Source organism: Falco peregrinus, chromosome 1 (genome assembly GCF_023634155.1).
Source record: "Falco peregrinus isolate bFalPer1 chromosome 1, bFalPer1.pri, whole genome shotgun sequence".
Lineage (NCBI taxonomy): Eukaryota > Metazoa > Chordata > Aves > Falconiformes > Falconidae > Falco > Falco peregrinus.
The window spans coordinates 41,883,044-41,909,060 of NC_073721.1; the positions used below are offsets into that span (position 1 = coordinate 41,883,044).

At 47.4% G+C, this 26,017-nt stretch overlaps 1 protein-coding gene across 1 annotated transcript in view; it reads right to left on the minus strand.

Annotated features, from left to right (window-relative positions):
- The window catches only part of COL27A1 (collagen type XXVII alpha 1 chain), a 158,977-nt gene that overhangs the window by 126,017 nt on the left and 6,943 nt on the right, over positions 1-26,017 (minus strand). The window contains 3 exon segments of the mRNA XM_027778196.2: positions 7,710-7,763; positions 17,133-18,574; positions 23,385-23,455. Coding sequence (XP_027633997.2) covers positions 7,710-7,763; positions 17,133-18,574; positions 23,385-23,455 — 1,567 coding nt within the window.

Below are 26,017 nucleotides of genomic sequence, written 5' to 3' on the forward strand. Positions count from 1 at the left end.
CAGAAGTAATTACTAATGGGAAATTCTTCAGCTATTTGGAATGAACTCATTTCCCCCACAAGGCAACCAGATTTTTGCCTTTAGAGGTTAGGAGAATGGATGGCCAGACAGTAAAGCAGGGGGAGCAGAAGTCAGTCCCTGTTTAAACCATTTAAATCTGTATTTTGCATAGGTCTCACAAGCCAATGGCACTGTCAGAGTACCTACCTCACATCACACAGAGCAGTATCTCCTTTTACATCGTATTTTGAAAGCACCCTGCATATTTTCCGAAGACTATTTAAGGAGTTATCTGGAATAAGCAGCTACGAATAGTTTATCCTAGGATTGTACACAGCACAGAAGATCCGTTAACCTTTCAGGCAGAAGTAATAACAATTCTAAGTCCTCTTGAACATGTTCCTGGGAGATGAAACAACCTGGAGATCCAATTCCAAGGGCTCCTGTTCTGCCAAGGCTCTATGTGAGCTTTACACCACCACGAGGAGCACTTCAACGTACCCTCTAGTGAGGAGGAGTACAGGTTAGGGGATAAAAAGCTACTCACACACTTTCTCGGTAAGCTGTAGTATTTCTGATGAGCATTTCAGCACACGTGGGGCCAAAATCTTCAGGGTTTGATTCCCAAGGAAAATCACTGCAGTTAAAGACATGACTGCCATCCAAGTTCAGTGCCCTTGCTCTCTTTTGAGAGAACATCAGTGCACTGATGTCTAGTCAGTTTAGTTTTACTGCACTGTATTATAAAATGATGGCTTTTTTTATTTAGCTATTGTATCTTGTGGCATAGACAGCTGTCGAGTGCTCAGTGCTATTTTACAACACACGCTGCTCTGCTGTAAGAGGCTGTTCAATTAAAAGGCCGAGGATGAACTTTTCAAATGGCATCTTTTACCCAAATAAATCTTGTGTCCCATTCCTAAATTCCTTCAAAAATTTCATCCTGAACCCAAATATATTTATTGCCCCATTCTTAATTTCCTTCCAAATTTTCAGCCAGAAATTCTCCAATAGTTTAGCCTGTCTGTGAATTTCCAATGAAACTGAAACAATTTTAATTAAAATTAAGGCATTTGAGTATCAGCTTGCCATTAAACAAAAATACAGCTGCTGTAACCAGAGTAACTGAGCACTGAGCAGTCTTAAATAAATCCATCTTCCCAGCGAACTACAGCATCATCCGTTCAGCTCATCGGGTGGGTCACTGAAACAGGGACTTAATGTGCTGCTTAAGGTAATTCAACAAATCTGTGGTAGCAAAAGCGCTTCGACCCAAGTCTTCCAAGTCTCAGATACATACGAAACTTAATATTAAGTGACAGAAATCAGAACAGTAACGTCTCTATAAAAGATGAGTTCCTAAAAAGCTCTTACACGTAAGCAATAATCTAGGTAGCTCTGAACAGGGTTCATAAATTCAGACTGCTGCTAGATATGAAGAGGGAATTCAGCTGCTATTCAGCTTTGGAGTCGGGCAGCTTGGCTCAAAGCCCATTTCAGCGCAGTTAGTTGAAATCCATGCTCCACCATAGCCTGGGGCAGGCTTAAAACAGTGTCAGACGGGGGGAGCAGCACAGTTTAGCGTGACTCCTAGCTGAAAATGAGTTTCTAGGAGGAAACCTGGAGCGTAGGAAGCTCAGCTCCCGATCAAGAGCTCCTGGATAAGCAACTAATCACACCTCCAGCAAAATTTAATGCAGTCTCTTCCAGAGCTAAACCAAAGCACAGCATCAAAATTATAAAATGCCTTAAGCAAAAGGATGGAAGAAGGGAGGAAGAATCTAGTCCCTGTATCCAGTGATAAAACACGTGACTATGAAAAACACAGGCTCTTGACATAAGATGGGGGGGGCCCTACCACTGAACTCGATGGGACTTACAGCCTGTAACTCAGGCAAAGGCAGGTCAGAGAGCCATCCTGTTCCAGACCAGCGTGGTCTTATCCTAGTGAGAAGTGGCCACATCCTGCTGATGAAGTGACAGCGGGAAGTCCAGTCTGGCGCACAAGAAACTGCTGTAACCCAGTCTGGGGCTTGTGCTAGACGTTTTAAACTGCTCTCCTAACCGTAGGGAGAAAAGGGCGTAGTCTGGCAGTAGACCTAAAAATGGTAAAAAAACCCCAACCTGATCTTGATGTGTTCCAACATGGTTAGTCCTGAATCTGTGATTACACCCACATTCTTGGCAGAGTAGAAAGATGCGGTGTGGTACAGTTAGATGGGCTGAGTAACAAAAGGTACAGGACAGCATCCGCCTCAGGAGCTGTTAGCAATAGAAAATCTGAACAGGCAGGCCTTACAAATTAATGCACACACCAATCTGCAAGCCCCAAAACCAGTCATCATGCCCCTAGGCTACCCACCCCTGTTTTATTAACCCAAGCCAATGTTCATTCCTCTTCTGCTACTGCACCCAGCAGAATCACCCATCTCCAAACAGTGCTCCCAGAAACAGCTCTCTCTTTGTGGAGAAGCGATTCAAGAGTTAATTGCTTTGTAGTTCTATAGGTAATCGCTATATTTTACCCATGCTATCCTGATATAATTCAGTTTCCCACTCGTATCTAGAAATTAGAATTCTCCTGAACATATTTATCATCAATACCTTAGTATTGCTCATCTTTTCTATGCAGAGGATGGGACAATGCTGAGGCCACTAACTAAAACCATCCCACAGCATGTATTACTCTTTGCACGTGAGCCTGCTTTCCCACTCGCTTTGGCTCCCTCACAATTGCTGAAACAATCCGATCTAGCGGCAAGCAGACTTGCATCTGAAATCTTCCAAGCCTTGCACCAGAAATTCATGGAAAATTCTACCATGGGACAGCAGTAGCCCGAGGCTCTGTGGCACAGAGACCAGAACAATCCGAGTGTGTTCTCCAAGTGGGGGGAGGGGGGGGGCTTCCCAAAGGTGAGGGGTTCATAATCTCCCTGGAATGTCTTTTACGTGAGCGATGCTACTCCAGAACTACATTATGCCATCCAGTTCATCTCAGTGACGTGTCTGGAGATGGGACCCTGCTCACAGAAGCGCTTTTATGAGTAATGGTCACAGCTCTCAAAAATTAACAAAAGTGTAACTGTGCAGAGCTCCCCCCATCCCTCCAGCATTCACAGGGAGGGGGAAAAAAAAATCCTCCAAACTCCTGCTAAATGTTAGAAAGCTTCAGTCAGAGTAATGACCACTCATTCAAAACTCATTATGTCTTGGGGTTTCACTGTGTAAAGCAACTTTTTCTGCTTCTGACCTACAGAACCCACTCTGACCTCTAGCTTGCTGAGAAATGAGCTAAATATGTGAAGTGAAGCCAAACAAACTGTTTCTTTAAACACTTCTTTTCAGAAATTGGAAAATCTTCCTAATGGAATGAGGATACCGGGGAACCTCTACAGCTGACTAAGTTCTTGCTTGTTTTAGGAGGGAAGCCCTGCATTTTGAAGGAAAGGGAGATTTTATGCAGCCACAGACCAAATGTAACAGGGACATGTTACACCAGGACCCTGCAATCTTTCAAGCTGCTAAGGTTCACAGGAGGATGGGAAGAGCATCCCAAAGCATCAGGGAGCGCATACACATTCTCTTTACCCATCCATGTGGATCCCTCCTGTATTGTAGCAGAGAGGTTAAATAAAACAAGAGCGATTGCAGCATGCCAGGCTCTTTACTCCCAGTTCTGCCGCTGACCTGTTTTGCACGGACATGGGTAAAACACAGCCCTTGTACCTGAGTTTGCTCACCTGTTCAGAGAGGGAGATCGATTTCCAGTGGGACCTGGCTTCCTAAATTATTTAAGTGTTTTGGAAAGTTCGACCATAACTCTTTTCTTGCTGTCCTGGGAGCAAAGCCAACAACCAGACTGTCACGAATAAGCTTGCTGTCTCCTTCACGTAGGAGGGGAGCAGATAACCAGGATTTATCCAGCACTTGTCTGGAAGGCAGCACATAAGACCAAGTATCACGGTTCACGGTACTTTTCTGCAGCCCTGATTAAATCGTGAGGAGCCTGCTGCTCTAACCATACTGGTGAGGACTGGAATGAGTCACAACTTGCGATCGACATAGATGTGCTGGCAAAAGCCCCTCATACAGCCAGTGTGGGAGCGAAGCTCACTGATTCCTGGGTGAGGCAGGAGTAGGCTACAATGGCACAGAAGTTATTGCTCCACCGGGAGCCCTTTGTTGACAGTTACTTGTAGAGCTATGTTAGCACAGCTCTGCTAGCAAAACCCAGCCTCAGTCACAGCCCCCCCATTAAACCTCCGTGTTTGAAGAAATGCAAAGGTCATCTGCGGAAATGAAGCACAACACACGTCGCTTGCACGGAACTGCTCTGCTTGAGTTGCTGTGCTTGCACCCAAGTGCCACCACTCACGCACACAGCCACGGAAGAGCGGTCCCACTACATGCCCAGCAAAGTGCTTTCACATCACGTAAAGCTGGGGAAAGCCTTCACTGCTAAATCTGCCTTTCCCCTGAGAGGCACCTCAGATCTTACACAGACACTTGTGAAGGCACACGGCACATTTATTTGAGAAGTGGTGTGGACAGATCTCTTGCTTATGCCTCAAATTCTTTAATGCAGACATAAAAGCCACAAACAATTGCGGGTGGATAGGGACAGAGAGAAAACCTTCCTGTCAGGCATGCTTGACCAACACAGCAACACCTACATAGGTTTGCTGAGCTCCTGAGCAAGTGTTATTAGCCGTCATTTCCAGTCATCAGAACTGCAACACTTCTACTCCTTTCCCTTGGAGTCCCTTAGGTAATAATGAGAAGGAGAAACACCCAGCTTTCACTTGTTATATATCTCTGCCTTCGTAGTTGCAGAGTGGAGCATAGGTATAGTCTGCATCTGTCTCAATGGGTCCCTGATGCTGTGTGATAGGGTGTAAAATTAATTCCATGCTCCTAAAATGGGGTTTGGCTTTTAAACTAAACCTGAGAAATTACCATTTTCAAGATGACTGCCCGTATCCACTTAGCTACCCCACCGCAGGTTGCACTGGAACACCGAGATGCACCCTGAACACAACCTCTTTCATGCTGCTACAAAGACAAGCGTTTGTTACTGCCAACCAGGGTAGCATTGCTTACACGGAAGAGCAACATTCCAGCTGCACAGGCCAGCCTCACGGTACTCACCTGCTGGAAACAAGGGGACAGAACCATGGGATGAGCCAACTTTTCTTACAAACTGTCACTGACCACCATCCCACCCTCAAAGCAGAAGCTAATCAGAGCTTTTGATTTACCCTGATCAATCTGGGAGGAGAAAGGGGGAAAACCCCCAGAGATTACACAGAATTCAAAGGAGTGGAAATGCTGCGCTACATCAGCAAGAGAGCAACTTTACGGTCTCACAGCTACAGAAGGTCATGAGTCAAATGCTGCTACTATATTTTCAAATGAGCCAAGTAATTGCATAAGCATTAATAATGCAGAAATTATGCACGCTACAAAGGCAATTACGGCTCACGCTTTAGGCCATAAACTGCATTTGTGACAAGAAAAAAATCCTTCCTTCCCCCTGGCATTGGCACTGCAAAGTTGCATGCAATACCCACCTCCCCTCAGGAGCTCCAGTTCTGGGCTAGAGCCTCATGGGACACCTCATGGGTTACCCATGGGCTGGGCTGGTGTAAGAACTCTGCAGCTGCTTTGTTTGAGATCAGGTTAGGCAGAGGTAGAACGTAACCTCTGCAGTGTTGCATGTTTAATTTTAAGTGGCTCATGCACAAGAAAAGCAGAAGATGCAATAATTCCCCTAAGCCTGTCTTAGTTTCTGGCAGCTCCTCTTCTTTGCAATGAAATCCTTAAACCCCAAAGAACCACAAGAAAAAAAATAAAATAGTAGAAGCAGCACGTTGCAAAGTCAAAACAATGTATGCACAGAGCAGTTCTGTCTCCAGTACTCAGGCCAGACATTTGCAGAGTGACCCTTTTGCCCCCTCCCAAAATTAGCACAGCCTCTTTGCAGAGGTCTGAGCCAAGCCAGGCTCAGCTGTGCCGAGCACTTGCTAACTGGGAACTCTTTCCTGGGCCGATTCTCAGCACCTCTGGCAGGGACTGGACTCAGAAATCCTCTGTTGCTTATTGTCTTTCAGAGGTTCATCTTAAATATAGGATGGAGCAGGCCACAGCTGGGGAATAACAGAAATTATGACACTGCTTCCACAATGCTTTTTTTCTTCAGAAAAACTCAGGTTTTGGTAGGCAGTAGAATTCAGATGTAGGGCTGAAATTTGGTCACTCACACAGCAGGCAGGGTATGCAGCTGCGGTCTCCAGACACCACAGGATTGCAAGAAGTAACACCAAACACCTCCTGGGAGTAATGAGCTGGGGTAAGAACAAACTTTCAGCCTTAATGGGGACTCGCTAAGAACTGCAAGCTCCAGACAGCCTGCTGATGTGGTTGCTGCTCAGGTATTTGTAAACAGAGGGCATCAGGGTTGTATGACCAGTCGTACTGATGTTTCACTAAAGAACGTATCTAATGGGGGGCAGATTGTTCTGTCTGTAAAACACAAAAGCCTGGTGCTGTCGAAGACCTTACACTTACAGCCCGAGTCAGTGTTTGGGACTGTTGACATCCATCCCAGGCTGCAGGGCACCCTGCAGACCCCCTGGATCTCACTGTTGTAGAAAGGAGGTGCGTTTATCTTTCCTGGTTACTGCAAGATCTCACAGGACTGTAACAAGTGTCCTCAGGGAATGCACAGCCTTCTAGCTCTGAGCCTCTTGGTTGTTCTTTAAAGACATTACATGGGGTTGAGTTTTAGCCAAGTATGTGTGAGGAAATCTCCCTCTGCTGCCAGGCCAGGATGCTGCCTGGATCACGGATCCAAATATTCCCTTCTTCCAGCCTCAGACACTTGCATCTTTTGACTCCCAACCCACATCAGTTCAGTGCTCAGGAAATGGGCTCCATGACTGCACCTTGTGGGACAGCACCATGCTACCATGAAAACGGTGCCAACACTGACCGTATCCAGGTCAGGCACGTTGCCCAGCTTTGGGAGGCTGCTCCTGCAGCTAGGCCAGTGCAGGAAGCTTTTCCCACAGCTCACTGCAGCACTCAGCACCAGATGTTTCCTTGGTATAGCACTCAGCGTTCAAAGATCTGCATCAGAATTTAATGTGGGGAGGAAGAAATTCAGGAATTTGCAATGGACCTCGTAGAACAGCTAGGAGGTTTTGCTCTAGATCTTGAAAAGGAGTCAGAGAGCAGGTCTCAGTCTGGGGAACAGAAGAGCTCATCCTTGTGTTTGAGTCCTTGGTCCTAGATCATGGTCCCATGTGAAGGCATACTGCCAGTGAAGGACCTCGAAGGAAGCGATTTGGGAAGCTGGGGAGAGCGAAGGACAGAACAAAAAGCAAGCAAAACTAATATTCAGCACTGGTCTTGCAAGAAGGAACGGATATCGGAAACAAAATGAGACAGACAGAGCTCATACTTCTGACAGCCACTGGGAAACATTCATCCCCAGCCTTTCCTGGTGCCAAACAGCACAGGGAGGCTGCAAATCACCGGTGTGGCCTCCTGAAAACCTTTAACGGGGAATGAGAGAAAGGAGGCTGGCCAGACCTCAACAGTGGGGCTTGCAGTGATCGTAAGTCAGCCACAGGAACATACGACAGCCCTTGGAACAGTAGGGCAGGCAGACGCAAGCACAAATGGATAGAAACTTTTAAATCACTTACTCGGGAACCTCTCTTGCCAGGTGGTCCTGGTAAGCCCGGCAGACCTGGTGGACCCTAGAAAAATAAAATCAAGTATTAATGACAGTTGTATAACAGGATGGTGCTCCTGGCAGTTTCAGAGAGACCCATAACACGACCATCTGGAGAAGACCTGAGGACAAGGGCCAGTTATAACACCATAGCCAGAATTTCCCTCCAACTCACACTATTACTAGAAAGGGATAAAAAGCCATGCACAATAACACCTGCAGAAGTGTGTATTTCCACAGAGAGGGAGCGTTCACGTCTTTCTGCTGTGGACAGCATTCCCGTGATCACAGCTGTGTTTCATGCCTTCACTTCTCCCGGACCCGTGCTGTAACACAGGGTAACACAACTGTCTCTCCGCTTCAGTTTCCTGCTGCGTGCTAGCACACCACAGAAGTAACGTGTTAGCATCTTGGCAATGGAAGAACATTGTGTTTTGTAATATGTATCAGCTGAGGATATATAGCTCATGGTATTGTAGGTTCCTACATGAGTTACCACATAATCACATCCCAGCATTTCATATTTCAAAGTGGTGTCTTATAAAACATAATAAAATTGGTGTCAATGTTGGAAATTCTTAAGTACGGCTCTGTAACATAAGAGAGGTCAACTCATGCACGTCAGAGTAGTGGGGGTTCTTGGAAGAGGGTGAGAACGAAGTGGAGATATCAGGCGCCCAGCTGTGCACTGATCTGAAACAGGTTAAGAAAAAATACTTAACCAATGAAGTTTGAACCCCTTTGAATTTATTAATTTATTTATTCATTTTTTCAATGGACTGGATAACTCAGATTTCTGGAGAGCCATTTGCTCCTCATAACTCTTCAAAACTTCTTTTCCCCCCAAGCAAAACATGCCTAGCAAGAATAACTGCTAATTAAAGTGTCTCCCAGAGGATTTATATTCTAGTAGCTTGTTACAAAAGAGGACCTTTCATTGCATCCAGGGGAGAGAGCGGCTCAGAGCAGCAGACTGCCGGCTGCTTGGAAGGCAGCCCGAGCTCTGGGATGGTGCGGCAGGCAGGAGAGCAGGTCCCGGGAGCCATGCTCTGCGGGGCAGATGGGTGCAGCGCTGGCAGCAGGTGCAGCGTGGGCCACCCCAGCGGGACCTGCCGTGTGCGACGCCCCGAGGAGCTGCCGCGGGGTTGCCCCTGCTGCGGGAGGGCCAGGCACAGACGCCCCACTCAGGCTCCGCAGCCGGCTACCGGCCCCGAGGAAGAGCAAAAAGTTCATGATCTACAGTGTGGTTTTCAGGAGCCATCAAGGCGTGATTTAGTTACAACAATAAACCCTGGAGATCCCTACCCTAAATCTCATGCCCAGGATAAGACTTTGAACAGAGAAAACTTGCCTGAACCATACAGGTAACTGATGAATAAACACTCCCCTAATATTACGAACCCTCCTATAGAAAAGCAGCAAATTAATTTGTATAAAAGCGATCTTTATAAAAACCAGACATTCAGCCAAACTTGGTACAGCAGAAAAAAAACCAGAGGAGCAGTAAGCAAAACCCAGAGTAGATCTCTCTATGCTACCAATTTGTCAGGACATCAAACGAACCACATTTTTTTCCCTGTAGTTAGTTCTATCTGTAGTAAAGATGACAAGAGGATTGTTTTAAAAGCGTTAAGAGCCTACACAGCATAGAACAGCTAATGCCCCACGGGGAGGGACTTCTACCACTGTCTCACTCACTGCTACTGCCCAACGCTGCTGCCTCTTCTGGAGGTTTCCAGCCTCTATAGCCTGGGACACTTCATCTGATCCCTTTGCAAGTTTCTTATTGCTGGCTAACACAGTATTACTGGTCCTTGTATTAACAACCCTCATTGATACAGCTGACCTTCATTTTAGCAATATACACAGCATTTTAACCTGCTATTGTGCTAGCCCAGGGCCCCGTGCATAATGCAATTATACAGCTGTGCAAATAGACACATGATTGTAGGGTTTTTTAAGCCTCATGTATAATTGTGTTCCAGAATCCAAGCTTTTATTAAAAAAATCCCCCTTGCCCTTTTAGTTGGGAAGGTAACTATCAAAACGTGAATCCAATGCAACAGATGCAGCGACAGTTAACAGTTTACCAAAGATTAATTCAAGTCCTTAACCTCTTCTCCATCAAAACCCATCCCCGTTTACCCTTGGAAGGAGAAGTAAAAGAGAAGGCGCAACTGTCTGCGTTCCCTGCGTACCAGAATGTAGGTGACCTTTTCCACCTTCCTGCTAACAGCAGCTGCAATTGTACTTGGCCACTTGAGTAAAAACCTTCTCCAAAAATGTGGGTTGTTCAGAATAAACTAAAGCTAACATAAAAATAAGGAGAGAGTTAATACCTGCACTGGAGTAGGAATATGGAGTTAAGGGAAAGGCATCTAGCTGGAATAGCACAGAAAGAGCAGTGCGTAATTCAAAAGCCCCTATCACTTTGTTTTGGTTTAAATTTCCTTTCCTTCAGCTTTTTTTTTTTTTTTTTCTCTCCTCCCCTGAAGAGTAAGAGGAATAAGGTGACTGTGGGATGAGTGGCCAAAAGGTGTCAGCCGCTACAGTGACTGCATAAGGCGAGAGCGTGACCACATATAATCACAGGCAAGCCAAGGTGGAAGAGGACTGGGGTAGCTAGATGGACACGGGTAGCTGTGAGACATGACACGCTGCAAGACCACCTTCTAGCTCCTCACATGGTTCCTTGGTAGATGGATTGGCTGGGACATGCACTGTGCCCTCCTAGTGACTCTCTTCTCCTCTGCCTTGTATGTACGCCTCTACAGCATCCAGCTCCGGTTCTCGAGCATGAGGCCCACATCAGACAACTGCCTTTGCCTGGGGAGAGCAACACTGAAATACACGTGAAGAAAAATGCACATCCGAAGAGGCAGCCAGAGAAGAACAAGACTGGAGCAGGGCCCAGCTACTTACAGATGATGAATGCAGTCCCACTGAAAACATAAGGCTCCGAGACATGGAGAGTACAAGACGTCCATCAACGAGCCACCGCACAGCAAGCTGCTAGGAGTCCTCCTGGAGGTAGTGCCCACGCAGTCCCTACGCTCACCAGAGACATCTTCCCCCCCCCCGCCACTAATGCAGGGGTGCGGGGAAGAGTTACAGTGATCACACAGAGGCTGTCTGGATCTTTCCGTTGTTCTCTTTAGAGCATCCCCTGGGAATTCCATAGGGAGCAGCGGGAAGTGCTCCGAGAGGCAGGGAGGCTCCTTCTGCCTGGCACCTGGAGGCAGATACCACTTCTCTGCTTCTGCCCTCCCATCGCACAGACACCCCATGACCGCAAAGCTGAGAGCCTCCCGCAGCGTCTGGCTTCTTGCCTACTCCTTTGTGCAAACCGATGGCAGAGAACACACACCCCGTTATCACACAACGCAAAATCAGAGATCAAGGAGAAACATGGCAGAAGCAGATACTCTCTCTCTTCTCAAGCCAAACAGCTGAATTGTTAACCAGCCCGAACAGTTCTGTGAAACAGCTAATGGCAGCCACATAAAAGTTTAACCCTTCTCAGTTTCCCACGGTAGCATTAGCAACGATGACTGATCCCGCTAAATGATTACAGGATTTATTCTAAGCTGCTGCTGGGAAACTTTCTGGCGCAAAAGGGACTTTTTTTTCTTAGCTTTTTGAGCTTCAGATTGCAAATGGAAAATTAAGCTAAGTTGTCTGAAAGGGAAATACATTGGACCCTGAGGACAAGAGAAATCTCACCATTTCCTCTTGCTGCCAAGATCAGCGAGTTTATACCTCTGCCTCTCCCACATCGTGACCCTCCTCACACTGCTTCCTCTGCCTGTGGCAATGCCACTGGGAGCTGTGTGCCTTCAGATCTCCAAACCTGAGCAAGGCTGAACCTGTTGGGAGACAGCTTGAAGGAAAGCATAATCGGTACAGGAACTGGTGCTGGTGATTTGGGAAATGACTTGCTTCCTTCTGAATGACTACTGAATCAACTTACTCAGATAGCAAAGTACTCCTGTCATAGTTTCCCAGGGGGCAAGTACTCAGACTAGTAGCAAACAGCTGACTATTACCCAGGACACAATTCAGCTCATGTTCCAGTGCACGCTGATACTCTGCTTTAGGGTCTCTCCACTGTACATCTGCTCCCCCCCCCCCAGCATCACTGCCACAGTTCTCCTTTATCCCAGAAAAGGCTGTTCCAGAGGTGGGCATCCTGCACTGTGCGAAACACTGCCAGGACTGAAGACAAAACATTCCTTCTTAGATGCTAATGCATGTGGTAAAAAACTTAAAAGGGAGTTCAGAAAATGCATCAAAAGCTTCTCCCCACATTGGCATCAATTTCTGAGCAGTGATGTTACCCCTGCAGATAGAGAACCTGTCTTGTTTTCTTTCCCGAGGAAAACAAGGCACATTCCATAGGCAAGGCCACTGCCACAAACCCACCGTTCAGCCTTGTACGTCTGGAAAGCACCAGCACAGAGGTGCTGGGCAGCTACAGGGGCAGCACTAGAACTACAAATACCCCGCTCAGGAGAAGACCTCATCCTCGAAGGACACGCCAACCCCTCCCCACCGTGCCGACCTTGCCAGGAACTGCGCACAGAGGGAGACAGGACCTAAACTAAAACCTGGCTTAAAATACTGCCTAAAAAAATCTGGAATTCTTTTTTTTTTTTTTTTTTTTGGGGGGGGGGGGCGCGGGCGGGGGAGGAAATCCAGCACTTCAGTTACTTTCTTCTGCCATACAGACTTAGCGTATTACATTTGGACACATCTGGGTTTCAACCAGTCTGAAAAGAAAAAGGCCTCATAATTCTGGCAGGGACAGGCACGTTGGTGGAAAGCCAGTCTTGTAATATGATTTCTTCAATAGACACAGATGTTTATCCTGGGTCCATACAGCACCTATCACAGAAAAGTCCTTGTCCACAACTGGATTCCTGATAGAGTGGCAGTACAATGCGTAACAAAACACTAGTATTCCAGCTTGATGAAAGCAGCTTTTCTATAGAGACATTTCAGGAACAGTCTCTGCATGAGACGCTTCAGACTCCCGAGCAATCTCAGACCTTGGAAAGAAGTCTGAACGGGCGTGAAGAAATAAAGGATCGCCTGTTCTATCACCCGCTTTCTATTTTTAAAGATTTATAAACATACCTGTATATGTTTATACAATACATCCCCACATTCTTTGCAGCACATTTATCTCAATCACACTTCCAACTACTGCTCGTCAAAGCGAACTTTGTTTTACACAAACAGAGCTCTCTGATGCTTAGTCATTTGCTTGCAACAAGATTTCCCTTTGGGGATAGTTCTGGTTAAATTAGCAAAAAATTGTGATCCAACTGTGTGTGTGAGGCTAAAACTTTTCCCATGTATTATACAAAGCATGTGATCGCTTTTTTTTTATGACTCATTCATTAAGAGACATTCAAACACATTGTGTGTTCCTCAATTTATCATCGGCTGTCAGCTCGAGTAGCCTTTTCTGGTACAAGGAGGACTGGAAATAGGCACTTCGTATTTTATCAGCGTTCCCAATCACCTCTCTCTCCCCTACCCGCTGATTGAATTGGCAAGGATTGCTCCTTTATGAAAGGAGCTGGGCTCCAAGACAAACTGCTGGTGCGGAAGATGGCAGCTGGAGCAGTCTAGACTGGGGACATTCAGAACACACCCGCCTTTGAAAGGGGGCTGCTGCCACGCGGGCTCGAACCTGGGTCTCCTGGCCACACACCACCCTGTGCTGGGGGACAGGGGCCGCTGGCACACCCACCCGTGGGCTCTTCCCACTCAGATGCTCGTGAAGTTGGTTGAAACATGCTCCCTCCTTCCCTCCCCACTCCTCTTGCGTTACTCAGTGCTTCCACAGCCTCTTAGCGAACTCAGCCCACTCCTCCGCGCGCTCAGCATTAGGTATGGTTTTCTTGCTCTAAAAATAACCCTTAAGCACTTGTCAAAAGAGTCAATAGTTGGTTGTCGGGTCCAAAAAGCTATAGAATTACAGCCTTATTATATAGGAGGAGAAAGGTCCAACTTGGGGTACGCTGTGGGCGGCCCAGCCAGACCCCAGCTGTGCCCAGAGCAAGGGGTTTGCTCCAGCTTTCCCACATTGCGGCGAGTACACACATCCCAGCGGGCAGGGCTGGTGGGCAGGGAGCGGCTACCGCCCCCTAAACCTGCCCGTCAAACCTGCTGCTGGTATAGCCAAGCAAATGATACCTCATCCGCCACAGGAGTCAAACACCTAGCACATCGCAGCTTTGCAAGGGTTCCAGGGCTTGACATGCTGGCAACAAAATGCTTTTTTTCAATATATTTTCCTTTTGTGGGCGTCCAAGCTATTTGCAGGCATGCGCTGGGGTCACGCTGCTCTGCAAGCTGCGCAGAGGTGCGTTTGGCCCCGCACAGGGGCTGGAGGTCTCAGGCAAGGCTCCGCAGAGGTGCTGCAGGCAGCCGTGGGGATGATTCAGAGGAACATCTGCCAGCTGCTGAGTCAGTGCCGTGTTACTGACTTAGCATGATGTTTGGGTGTTCTTTTTGCTATTCCCCCGCTCCAAAAGAAATGTAGAACCGAGATCCCAAATGTTTGTGGTTATTAATTGTTCCCAAGAAATTTTTCTTTTTTAAGAACACATTATCCTCCCTTCCTTAGCCACCCAGCAAACCAAACATTCCTGAAGAATTAATCCTCTACCATTGGTTGCATGTGGGATGCAACATCTCCGCTTCCTGTTGCGCAGCACCGTGGCGGTCTGTCAGGACAGATAAATCCACTGAGGGTGCTGCCTTTCATTGCTAGGTGAACAGATCCTTTTAGCCCCTTGCTTGCACTCCCCTAACCACGTGGACACCTCCCTCCATTGTGGGGATGGAGCCCTTCTGCACAGCTAAGGTGTACCAGTTACTCTGGTAGCATTCGGAAAGCCAGAATTGCAGAGACCACAATGTGCAAGTCATCACTGCCTCGCACTGTGGCTCTCATTCGCATCCTGGTTTTGGGATGGGATGATCAGGATGAAAGACGGTCCTTCCTCTCCAAGCAGAAGCCAGACAGTTAGGGTGCTGCCGGCTGCCAGCCTGCCTCTGCCCCAGAGAACCTCGCCAAGGTGGCCCCAGTCCTTGCTGAAAAGGTAAAGGCAATTTCCCATACACGCTTCTCTGCCCAGAGGGACAGCGTTCTCAGAGACCTTGTATCAGGCAACACAAATGGGAAAACTAATGAATCGTCGTACCCTTCCACCCGTGCACCAGACGCCGTGGGTGACGTTCCCAGCCCCTCACCTGTCCCGTCCTGGCAAAGCGCCGGGCTGCGGTACCACGCAGCAGAGCAGGAAGGGCTGCACTGACCTCATCCACAACGGCTGCCCAGCACCGCAGGGACGGCGCCAGGTAATTACTCAAGCACAGAACATTTATCAGCACTTGCTCTGAAACATGCTCGTCTGGCCATAGAAGTGCTACATTAATTTCTCAACATGTCATCCCTGTTCCAGTCTTTTCCCCTCTTTTTCTTCACACGTCAGAGACATCCAGCGAAGTACGGTGCAGAGATCTGAGTGAGTCACAGGAGCTATCAAGCTCTGCATGGCAGCCAGCTGCAGCCAAGCCATAACCTTTCCCTTCCAAAGTGCCAACTTTTGTTTCCAGCAGTCAAAGAGGATAACAAGGCCAGACAGAGCCTCAAAATGTTCTCCTTTCCCTCAATTCAGGACTCCCGTTGTTCTCAGACGGGATGGAAAAACCCTGCCATCTCTTCCCTCAGCCCTCTACAGCCTGAATTTGTTTCTTTGCTATGATTCACAAGCTGAAAGGGATTTTCCACTCCAGTTCAATAATAAGCACTTTACATTGCAGGGGGAACTGGGGGCTTGGAGCTCGGTCACCCTCATGACACTTGCAGGGTAAGAGGGTGGAAAAGGTCGGGATTTCGCTGGGCTCAGAGCAGGCCACCCACACCCACCCCTACAGGTAAGTCGTGTTTTAAGAGAAGTTCACAGTTACCAAATTTCTCCTCTTGGAAATATGCCTAAAACAACTCTCCGTGCAACACAGCAGGCTGCCCAAAGACAAAATCGCCGAAGCTCAGTCCGTCTACTCAGGGATTTACCACGGTTCCTCCGCGCAGACAGACCGCACCAGGGCCGCATGCCTGCGCCAGCCTGCGCCCCATCCCCTGCCCGCGTAGCACCCCCACCCCTCCCACAGGGGGACCTTCCAGCAAAACACCCCCTCAGTGACTCCCTACCCAAATGACAAGGAGAGAAATCACCACACTGCTTTGAACTGGGACGGGCGGGAAATGTAAACCATCCAGGTAAGCACCCACTGGGGGCTCTGGGGAGGCAAACCCCACGTTTCACTTCAGGTGTTACTCACAACACGAGCGGCACATCTGCAGGCACGAGTGCTGTCGATTGTGTTCCGCAAGCCAGTCTCAATATTTCCATTGTAAACCCTTCTTTCACTATTTTAAGAAGTCAGCTGTAAAAATTTGCTCTAGGCTGGAACTTGGCAACCAAAGTCCCCGTCTGGGAGAAACCTATTTTACATGTACAATCCCTCTCTCTCATATACACAATATAGCAAAAGGCTGGGGCTGGAACACCAAATCCTCCAAAAAGTTGGCCAGTTTAAAGATCCTGTTTGCATTCTTGTGTTTGAAAAAAAAAAAAAAAAAAAAAAAAAGCTAGCAGATAATTAGTGTGGCCTGACTGCTTTTAGCATTACAAAATGTGTATATACTTTTATGATGGCCAAGATATACACCCGGAGAGTAGTTATTGTGTGGAATGCAGCAGTTAAATTTATAAGGGAAACTCTTTGCACGTTTTAAGTGCAGGCTATAAGAAATAAAAAAAAACAAACTTATATCATAAAAATAGAAGAGAGCTTGTTTAAAAAAATAATTCCTGAAGCAATCTCTGTACTTGCATTCGCTCAAACAGGGCAGTTTTCTGGAAACGTGAATTTCAGGCACAACACAAATTAATAAGCAGTGTGTTACTAATAGTTAATTTCAGCATGTCTTTGAGGCACCTGCGTTTTCTTTGCAAGGTGACCAACAGTTCTGCCCTCTTGCCCCTGAGTAAAACCAGGGGTGTGGAACAGAGCCCCAACCTGGCCATCAAAATTTTAACCAGCAACTTGTAGGAAGGAAGGAAATTTTTTTTTCTTAAGTTTAACATTAAGCAGCAACTTTAATCACAGACTTTTTAAGAGCACCCAAGTTTACACCGAGATATATGCTAAAATTGTGCACATCAGAAGTGTCACAGTGCCTGGCTGCTGCTATTTCCAGCTGTCGAGCTGTCCCACTCCGCTAAGCTCTACAGAAACCCTCGCAGGTGAGGGTCTGCCCACTGCTGGGCTGAGCTGTGACTGAACAGCAGCATCAAGAGCCTGAACTCACCTGAGGTCCTCTCTCTCCTTTCACTCCTGGATATCCCAGTAAAAATGGAAACGGAGTGGGCCCGAGGGGATCGAAGATTTGATAGCCATCAGTCGCAGCTGGGGTTGTGAGGTTGAAGGCCAGTGCCCTGGCTCTGGAGGTGGGACGGGCAGACCCCAGGGCTGGTTTGCTGTACACCAGAGGGACACTGCTAGGATCCACCTTCCTGGCAGGTGATGGCACGTGCTTCTTTGGAACAGGCCCATTGCTTGGGTTCTGCGGAGTCTGCTTCAGGGTGACAAAGTGGACATTGCTGGTTGTGTTATCAGTCATCCTCTTCATTGGCTTTACAGTAATGGGTGCTTCGGAGGGCTCCAGGGTCGGTTTTTGGTTGATCTTCTTTTTGGTCTCTTGCTTGGACTCCTTCCTGCTGGCTGTGGCAGAGCTCTGGCTTGTCGGTGGGGCCTTTTTGGCAGTGGGAAGGGGGGGTTTCTCCATGCGCATGCTGGGAGTGGGCCGAGACACCCTGGGGGTGGTCACTGTCCCCCGAGGGAGAGAATGGGTGGGTGGCTGTGTTTCAGTACTTGATGGAACAGAAGATGAGGCCACCGTGACCTTTGTGGCTTTGGTTGTCAGTCTGAGCAGTGATGGCGGGGATGATGCCAATGTGATGGTTGTTGCACCTGAACCCCGAGTCTTGAGGGGTGCAGTGACCCTGCCAAACTCCAAGGATGGGGCAGCAGTGGTCAGGTTCTTCAGACCCTGCAGCGAGGGCTCCACATGCCGTGGGGTACTCAGGGAGGTGCTGGGATCCCTGGGCAGGAGCGGGATGAGGGGGGGCAGGTTCGGCCGGTAGGTATCTGCTTGCCTGCACTGTTTTTTCAGGTATTTACAGTAATGATGAGCTGCCTTGGCGGAAGGATAAATATCGAACTGGCAGATGGCTCCTTCAAACTGCACGGAGTGCTGGTTGATCTTCCCAAAGAGGAAAGATCCATGTGGATCCAAAGCCTCGTCCTTTTTAAAATGCAAATCCGCATGTACTCTGCGCTTCCCACAAGAAGTAAATAAAGTGACTGTCTGGCCACGGATGTTGATGGCCATATTGTGCCACTGGCCATCATGGACATTGTAATCAAAATATACAGAGCGCTTGTGGCCCACATATACTATGATCTTCCCAGGCACAAACTGGACCCCCAGCTGCAGTTTTTTCTTTTTGCTCTTGACAGCAAAGAGAAAAGCATTGTTGATGCGGTGGGAGCAGAGGCTCAGCACTAGGAGCAGGTCAGTGCTGGAGCCTGCGGGGAGGATGGTGCTGACTGGTGCTTCGACACGTGCCCGCTGAGTGAAGATGACCCCTGATTTGAAAGGAATGACTCCTTGAGGAACTGTACGTGATGAGGACCATCCGCTCGATGGCCTTTTCCCTGACAGGCCCAGTCTTTGAAGAACATCCACACCTGAAAGGGAAGCACAAAGAAAACGTGAGGTGTTGGGCAACCCAAGGTCTGGATGGGTATGGGGGGGCCAAACCAGTCCATGCAAAAAGGCAGCAGGTTGCAGGAACACCCAACCATCCTCTCACATGTATACGTTCAAATAATCAGAATGGAGAGCGTGTAGCTCTTCCGCATGTTGCGTGAGGTGCAAGTGCACGCTCAACTTAGTTACCAGTGATTGCCGAAATGCATTAGGCCCATGGTGCATGTGGCTAGCTATCCTGTCCCACCAGAGACGACCTCCAGATGGTCTGGAGGGAGCTGACCTCACCAGAAGGAAATTTCCCACTGAGCACCAATGGTCCACTTCTCTGGGATTTAATTCCGAGTACTGACCACACAGCTGGAAAGGAATTTGAACAACAGACTGAGCTGGGATTGCAAAATTTTATATCCCCAGAAGGCAAGTAACAGAACTTTCAAAGGGAGCAAAAGCCTTGTATCTGTCTCTCTCCAAATTGGTAAGAAGCAGCTTTTGATCTTTGAGAGTCTGAAGAGTTTAGGGAAGCTAAGGTGCCCCCCAGCACGAAAAAATTGCACCTAGATTTTGCTGAACCACTCAAGGTTCTCAAGAGCAGTACTTTTTCCCAGCAGATCAACTTACATCCTTAAATTATTTTAATAGGTTGAAGGAACCAGACTTGATTTGTGAAGAGCTGAGAAATTAGGTATGGCTGCCACCGAGCAGGTGAGACTCGCCTCCAGTGTTTGTCACCTAGGGGCGAGGTGCCTGCTCCAGCCAGAATGAGAGGGACCGATGCCCAGAGACAGCTTTCTCCATCAACTCCAGGAGAAGTCTGCAATGGACAGACAAGGAGAATCCTCTGGTTTCTGGCCCTGAGGTCTAACAGGAGTCACACACAGCTTGGAGTCCAAGGCAGATTAGCAGGCAACAGCAACACGAACCAGAGCCAGCTGGCAGCAGCCTCGGCTGAACTACTTCAGTGGGGAAGATGCAGAGTTCTATGTGAGAAAAGCTGCAAAGGTGAACATGCCCAGACCTGACAAAGGTGCTCATGCACCCAAAAGCCTGTTCTCTTGATCCAGCTCAATCACTTTGTCTAATAAAAGATCTTACCTTTATCCATCTATACCACGTAGGTAACGCTATAATGATTACCATGACACCACTGCTGCTGAAAATGAGCTAGGATAACTGGATTTCCTTCCCTCTTCCCTGCCCAAATGCAATCCCCATTACTCGATGACCAGCTAACTCTTGTATTTAAGTGCTCTTCCGGGAAGCTAGCCTGGGCTGTACAACCCAGATGCTGACCTCACAAGGTAAGTATTTAACAATCAGAAATACAGCAGTGCCAATCATGGCTGCACGTCAGCTAACACCATGGGATTGCTGCTTTGCTAGATTAAAAGTAAATCAAAGGTTGTCCAAAGAAAAAACAAGTTTCTCCTGTAAAGGGGCCTTGGAATTTGGTCTCTTTCACCCTTAACTATTGAATATTCAGCACAATATCCAATATTTGGAGAACTGGCATTTAAAAGAGATCCTCAGCATTGGCCATAAGGGTCGTAGACTCAAGCCAGTCTGAGGTCTGTAATGTGGCTGGCTAGGAAGGGAAGAGAATAATGACAAAACCTCTGTTCCTTGACTTTGGCAAAAACCTTGGCCATTTTTGTATGTAAGAACAAGTCAATCAATATTTACTTTGTCTGAGCTGAGCTTTATTTCCACCTCCCTTTTTTAAGGCAGCTTGACTCATTTCCTAGCAGAGACTACCCTGGAGAAGCTGTGTCAGATGTGAAAGGGGATGGAAATTTTCCCACTCTAGGCAGAGGGGATCATTTACTGCACAGCATCTGCAAGTGTTAATAACGGTGCTTCTCCCATACTGTGAAATCCTTGCCCCCGCCCCCCCCCCCCCCCCCCCCAGTTTTTCTGCCATACTGCCCAACAGGGCTGTCCCTCAGCACAGCAAAGGTGCAGGCTTCCCCTCTCTGCACTGAATGGAGCAATCACAGCAGTATCTTCATACTGGATAATCTCCAGAGCCCACGAAACAGTAAAGGCCAAAGCCTGGCTTTAGTGAAGTTAAGTGGGACCCTTGCCACAGACTTCAAAGGCATCAGGATTTAGCCCTAAGGAAATAAATTTACCACTTAAACTAGGAGCTAGACTCCAGCTTCCAATTTCTACATGTATTTTTAGGTTCTCTCCCAGAGACAGACAGTGGTGCGTCTCTACTAGGCAGAGATGCTTTACACCACAGGAGCTATTCATCTGGTAGCTGCTCTTCAAAGACACGAGGATGTTTCCCTGCTCAGAGGATGCCGCTCCTGTTTGCAATACCAAGCCAACTGCCTCGTTAGCAGCTGCATCCAACAGTGCTTAAAAAAAGAAAAAATCACAACTCAACCACTCCTTTCCCTCACAACCCAATAAGGTAGAGCCAAATTCTTGATGCCTACGCAAAACCTGATTAAGAGAGACCTCATGCCGGACATGTATGTGGATTTTCCAGCACCAGGTCCAGGCACACAGCTCAGGACTCCTGTGCACCCAGCCCATCTGCCTCTCCATCCCATGCTGACTGTCCTGGGCTGGTGGGACACATCCCCCGGGATGACAGGATGCAAGGTAATTTTGGCTTCCTTAAGTAGCTCCAAGTTTAGCAAAGCATTTTTTCCCCTTCAAATTTTTTCCTCTGTAGATTTTTCCATCAAAACACATTTTAAAAAAAAACGTTCACTTAGAGCTGCCTGGTCCCAGGTGCCTTAAAGCTAGTTGCAACACTCCTGTAGCAACATTTGAGCAACTGGGAAAAACTTTTCTAGCAGACTCTGTGCATGAAGTGAGATGCAGAGATTCCTGAACAACCACATGACCATCTCTGAAAGAGGGGATAAAATGTTTTATGGCTTTCCTTCCCAACTCTTTCTTTCCTTCCCCCTTTCCCCATGCAAAAAGCTTCATAGGAAAAAGAAGCCAAAAAGTGGGAGAGAAATAACTTGCAGCTTCCTAGAATCCAGCAGCTGAGATGCGATGCCTACAGCTAAAATGGGGTTGAACAAATGCCACATTTCCAAAAGTTACTGCCCAGACCCTTAGTCAGTGCACATCAGATGAACTCACTAACCTCACAATCTTTCTTTTATGGAAAAATCATCTTCTGCATTCCCTGATTTTCCAGTGCACAGGAAGACCCCTAAGCCTTACAGTAAGAACTACTGTGTTTTCCAAAGCCCACAGTGTTGGCTTCATTTCATCCTTACACAGACCTACGAACAAGCTCTTACTGCTTTTGTAACTCTTGTGTTTGAAAATCCTGAGCGAGAATACAGTCTCAAGTCACCAGCGTTTCCTTACAGCTTCCTTGAAAGTTTTTCCTTTCTGGTACCCAGGAGAACAGCCTGTCTCTGACTGCGAGGAAACCAAGCAAGATTTTAAAAAAAGTCTTTTACTGCAAAGAAAGTATCTCAGAGGGAAGTTATGTACCACGCTAAGGTAATGCAATAAAAGCAAAGCAAGAGTTTCCTTTAGACTGACGGTAACAAAAGACATGGCACCATCCTGTAATTATCATGGGAGTAAAACGATGGATAGAGATGAATCTAAACAGCGTATTAAAATCTGCTTGAAAAGAGGGACGCCAAGACACAGTATTTATTCTGCCTCTTTATGAGCTGACATAAAACTTGCTCTGAAAACTGCTTGACTAAGTAATTCAGCCAGATGTTCACCTCTTTTGCATTGAAGCAGAATTTGGAAAATATTACATTTTTCAAAATTGCTGATGGCAGGGATGTATTTCCCCCCCACGTAAAAAGTGCTTTGTGGGCTGGCTTACAGCTGAGCATTGACCAACTTTCTATTTTTCCTTCATGTTTCAGAGGCTAAGAGGAGAGCCCTGGAGCCTGCTAGTCCGCTTATTGCTGCCTACTGATTGCAGAGGAAACTGTTCGGTTCTAGCACATATCTATCTAAAGCATCCATGTGGAAGAGGTGCTGCTGTTTTAAGAGGAGATATCTCCTTTACAAACACATGTTGCAGAGATGCTCAGCTCCCACTACCAACTGTAAAAGATTACTTTTTTTTTTTTACTTTGTATACTCTGAAGCTTTGTATCTCCTCTTGTGGGGCTACTGACTATTGTACCCCAATTTTGTCCTGCCCCCAGCAGCACTAGGGGGGCGATGCCTGGAGAAGGGGTGTAAAGGCAGGGTGGAGGGGTCTCATCACACCCCTATAGAATGCTTTCCTTACAGCACAGGGACTGGACCAGACATAGTCATTCTACTATTAACCACTCCTCTGGGATTTTTAGTCCTCAAACTTGCTTTTACTTTTAGAATTCCCATCACTTCTGTATGCCTAACATCCTATGTGCCTGCAGAGGCATGACTGGGCTGCATTCAAGTCAAGGAAAGAGCCGTCTGCCAGAGACGCTTAATTCCTTAATGCCCCAGCCTCAAGGGGCACTTTCTAGTTAAGTCCTAACAAGTGCAGGTGGATGCCAATGACATTTTAGACACAAAGTGCTTCGTTCACACTAGTTCTACCAGACAGGCAGGCACTTCTGAAAACCCTGTGGGGCACATAATCACCTGCAAAAAGCTGGTTCTTTTGCCAGCTGTTAACTGCATCATCTATATCATCATTACTGCAATGATCAGCAATAAATGCACCTGACTGTGCAGTAGGCTCAGACATTATTAACTGATGGTCCTAAAGTGATACCAAAGCACTTAGCTTTTACTTTGGTTCAAAGAGGAGGCGGGGGCGGGGTGAAGAGAAAAAAAAAAGTAATTTACCTTCACAATTTCCTTGTGTGAATCCCAGGAACCAGGTAAAACATAATACAGCCCAGAGAAAGCAGAATCCCCTAAAATTGGAAAAGAAAAAAAATAATGAGTTTCTACAAAATCACTAACAAAAACTAACCACCACCACCACCCTGCCCCTGTTAAGGGTCTTCTCCTTGATCACAAGTCTAGCAGTTGGTGGCAGTGTCCACTGGAAAATGGAGAGCGAGTGCTCAGCAGAACTGCACTTGCTTCTGACTGAGATCTCATTTTGCTACTTTAAAGTCATCTAAAGCCCACTGAATTCAGTAGTCTGCTTTCCCACTGGTATTAGGAGCTGTTGATCAAGCCTTGAACAAGGACCGGAGCCGTGTTCTGAGATGCAGGGTCATCAGCGCCAGGTCAGCAGCCCCTTTGCTACTGCTGCTGCTCTTTGGCACTCGCTCCATCTAGGACAGAACATCAGAAACGCAAGAGGATGGAGAAGTAATTCAAAATCAGAAGGTCAAAAGACATGCCAGGAGTGCATGTGCATGTCTACGAGGACATAGATGGAAAATGGGCTGACAGGCAGCGACATATCACCTGCATCTCAGCCAACGAATTCCGAGTTCTAATGCTTAAAAAGTATCCTAAACATACAAAATCCTACATGGATCTATTCCTCTTTTTACACCCAGATGTAAAAGATGGGAGCAGCTTCTAACCACTCGGCACCCCGTGCTGTTGCCACTAATAACTTTTTCATTAGCTTGGTATGGCAGGAAATTTCAGAAAGCATGAGAGCTGCAGACTCCTGAGAACAGTGCTCTCGCAGACCCTTTCATGCCTGAGAGGGAATCGGACAAACCTTTCTGTTAGCTCAATTTTAAGCTTTGAAATGCCATTGAAAACAGCAGCAGAGAGCAAAACTTTTGCCAGAAATGTAGCTGAAGCCCCCCCTTCCCCCACCAACTTCCTTGACTTGTAGCCAAATAACGAACATAGGAAACTCCTTGGTTAAGCTCACTTAAAACTGTCAGTGGAAAGTTTGAAGACTAAATTCCCTCATCTTCTAGAGATGATTTTTAACAGCTTGATCAACAAGGGCTGCTGGGGGAACGGAGACAAGAATGTAAACTACAGAAAGTCCTCAGCCAGAAGCAAGCATCGCAGGACATCCACAGGTTGTCCTCCACCTCACCAAGCCAGCCCGAATGCTGGGGTGTGCAAAGCGATGCCAAAGTGCAGCTTGCTCGTCTCCTCAGATCCCACAAAGACAAAGAATTTGTCCAGTGGGATGAGAGACCACTCTTCCCCTGCCATCAAGCCTCAGCTTTAGCACATGAAAGCATCCTCTGAGAGAATGTATTACCCTGGGCCAGATCCTCACTCAGGGCAGGAGACCCTTTCCCACAGCTAAAATGAAACCACAGTGATTTACGCATCCTTGGGGAAACCTGGCCTTAAACGTAAAAATCCATGCGGGAACCCAGCCACTAACTAATATTTTAAGGCTTGAGGGGACAAAACACTGGAGCGGCCGCGCATCGGCTGGGAAACAAAATGAGATTAATCACATCATTCTTTGCTGTTTCCATTACCCTGACACTGGGCTGCACATTTCAGGAGTTCTGGATAGCCAAATCACGGTATTCTTTTGCCATGCCCTATAGCCGACCATACGCTAACCAGGAAACGCTCACTATGCCCAAGAGATCTCCAGCTGGGGGGGGCTTGGTGGTTGTCTGCCCACCCCATCCCGTGGGGCAGAGCTGTCAGGCTACAGACACTGCTGAGACCAGGCTGAGCTGTTGTCTCAGGTCAGTCAGAGGATGTGGGAAGGGAAGGAGTACAGGAACAATTAAATTTTAAGATGCAGAGACTCAATTCCATGTGTGCATGAAGCAAAGACCTTGCTGAGTATCATCAGCTGGGTTTGACTGCCCGATGAGAGCACGGGAAGACGAGGGGAAGGGTGTGACCAATATGACATGGACACCGAGGGCAGCAGGAGTCCCAAGCGTCAAGAACGCCTTTTCTCTGGTGAGGATCCCATTTGTACAGCTACGTACAAATGCTGGTGCACACAACACACCAAACTTAGGTCCAGATTTTTTGAAGGGGTACCCTCACAACCCAAATTCGCTTCCAAGATCAGTTGACCAACACAGTGAGGGGAACAAGCCTTAGGGGAAAATGCAGCACGTAATTTCATTCCAGTGACACTGACGGGGCTATAAAGGAGACGAATGCGCAGCGTGGGATCCAGCTGGCCTCAGCCCTGCTCCTGGACCCTTCACACAGCCAATACTCTCAGAGTTGAGAGTGGGGCCGAGAGCCAAAACGCTGAAGAAAAACACTTTGGCAAAATTTACCAACTTAATGGAAAAAGCAAAAGGAGCTTCCAAATGGCAGACCTGTGACTGATGGGGCTGTTAATTATTGCAGAATTTTATAATACAGGCTCTTTTTCCGTTACAACTCTGCAGTGACAGGGTTGCATAAGTAGCTTGAGTACCAATAGTAAAGGGACATCTTCCTCCTTATACAGAGTATCAAACCCACCTTGCCTTTATCTCAGTATCAAACCCACCTTGCCTTTATCTCAGCTTTATCCCACAACCAGTGATTTCTGCAGACACTCTATCAAGAGGTACCAA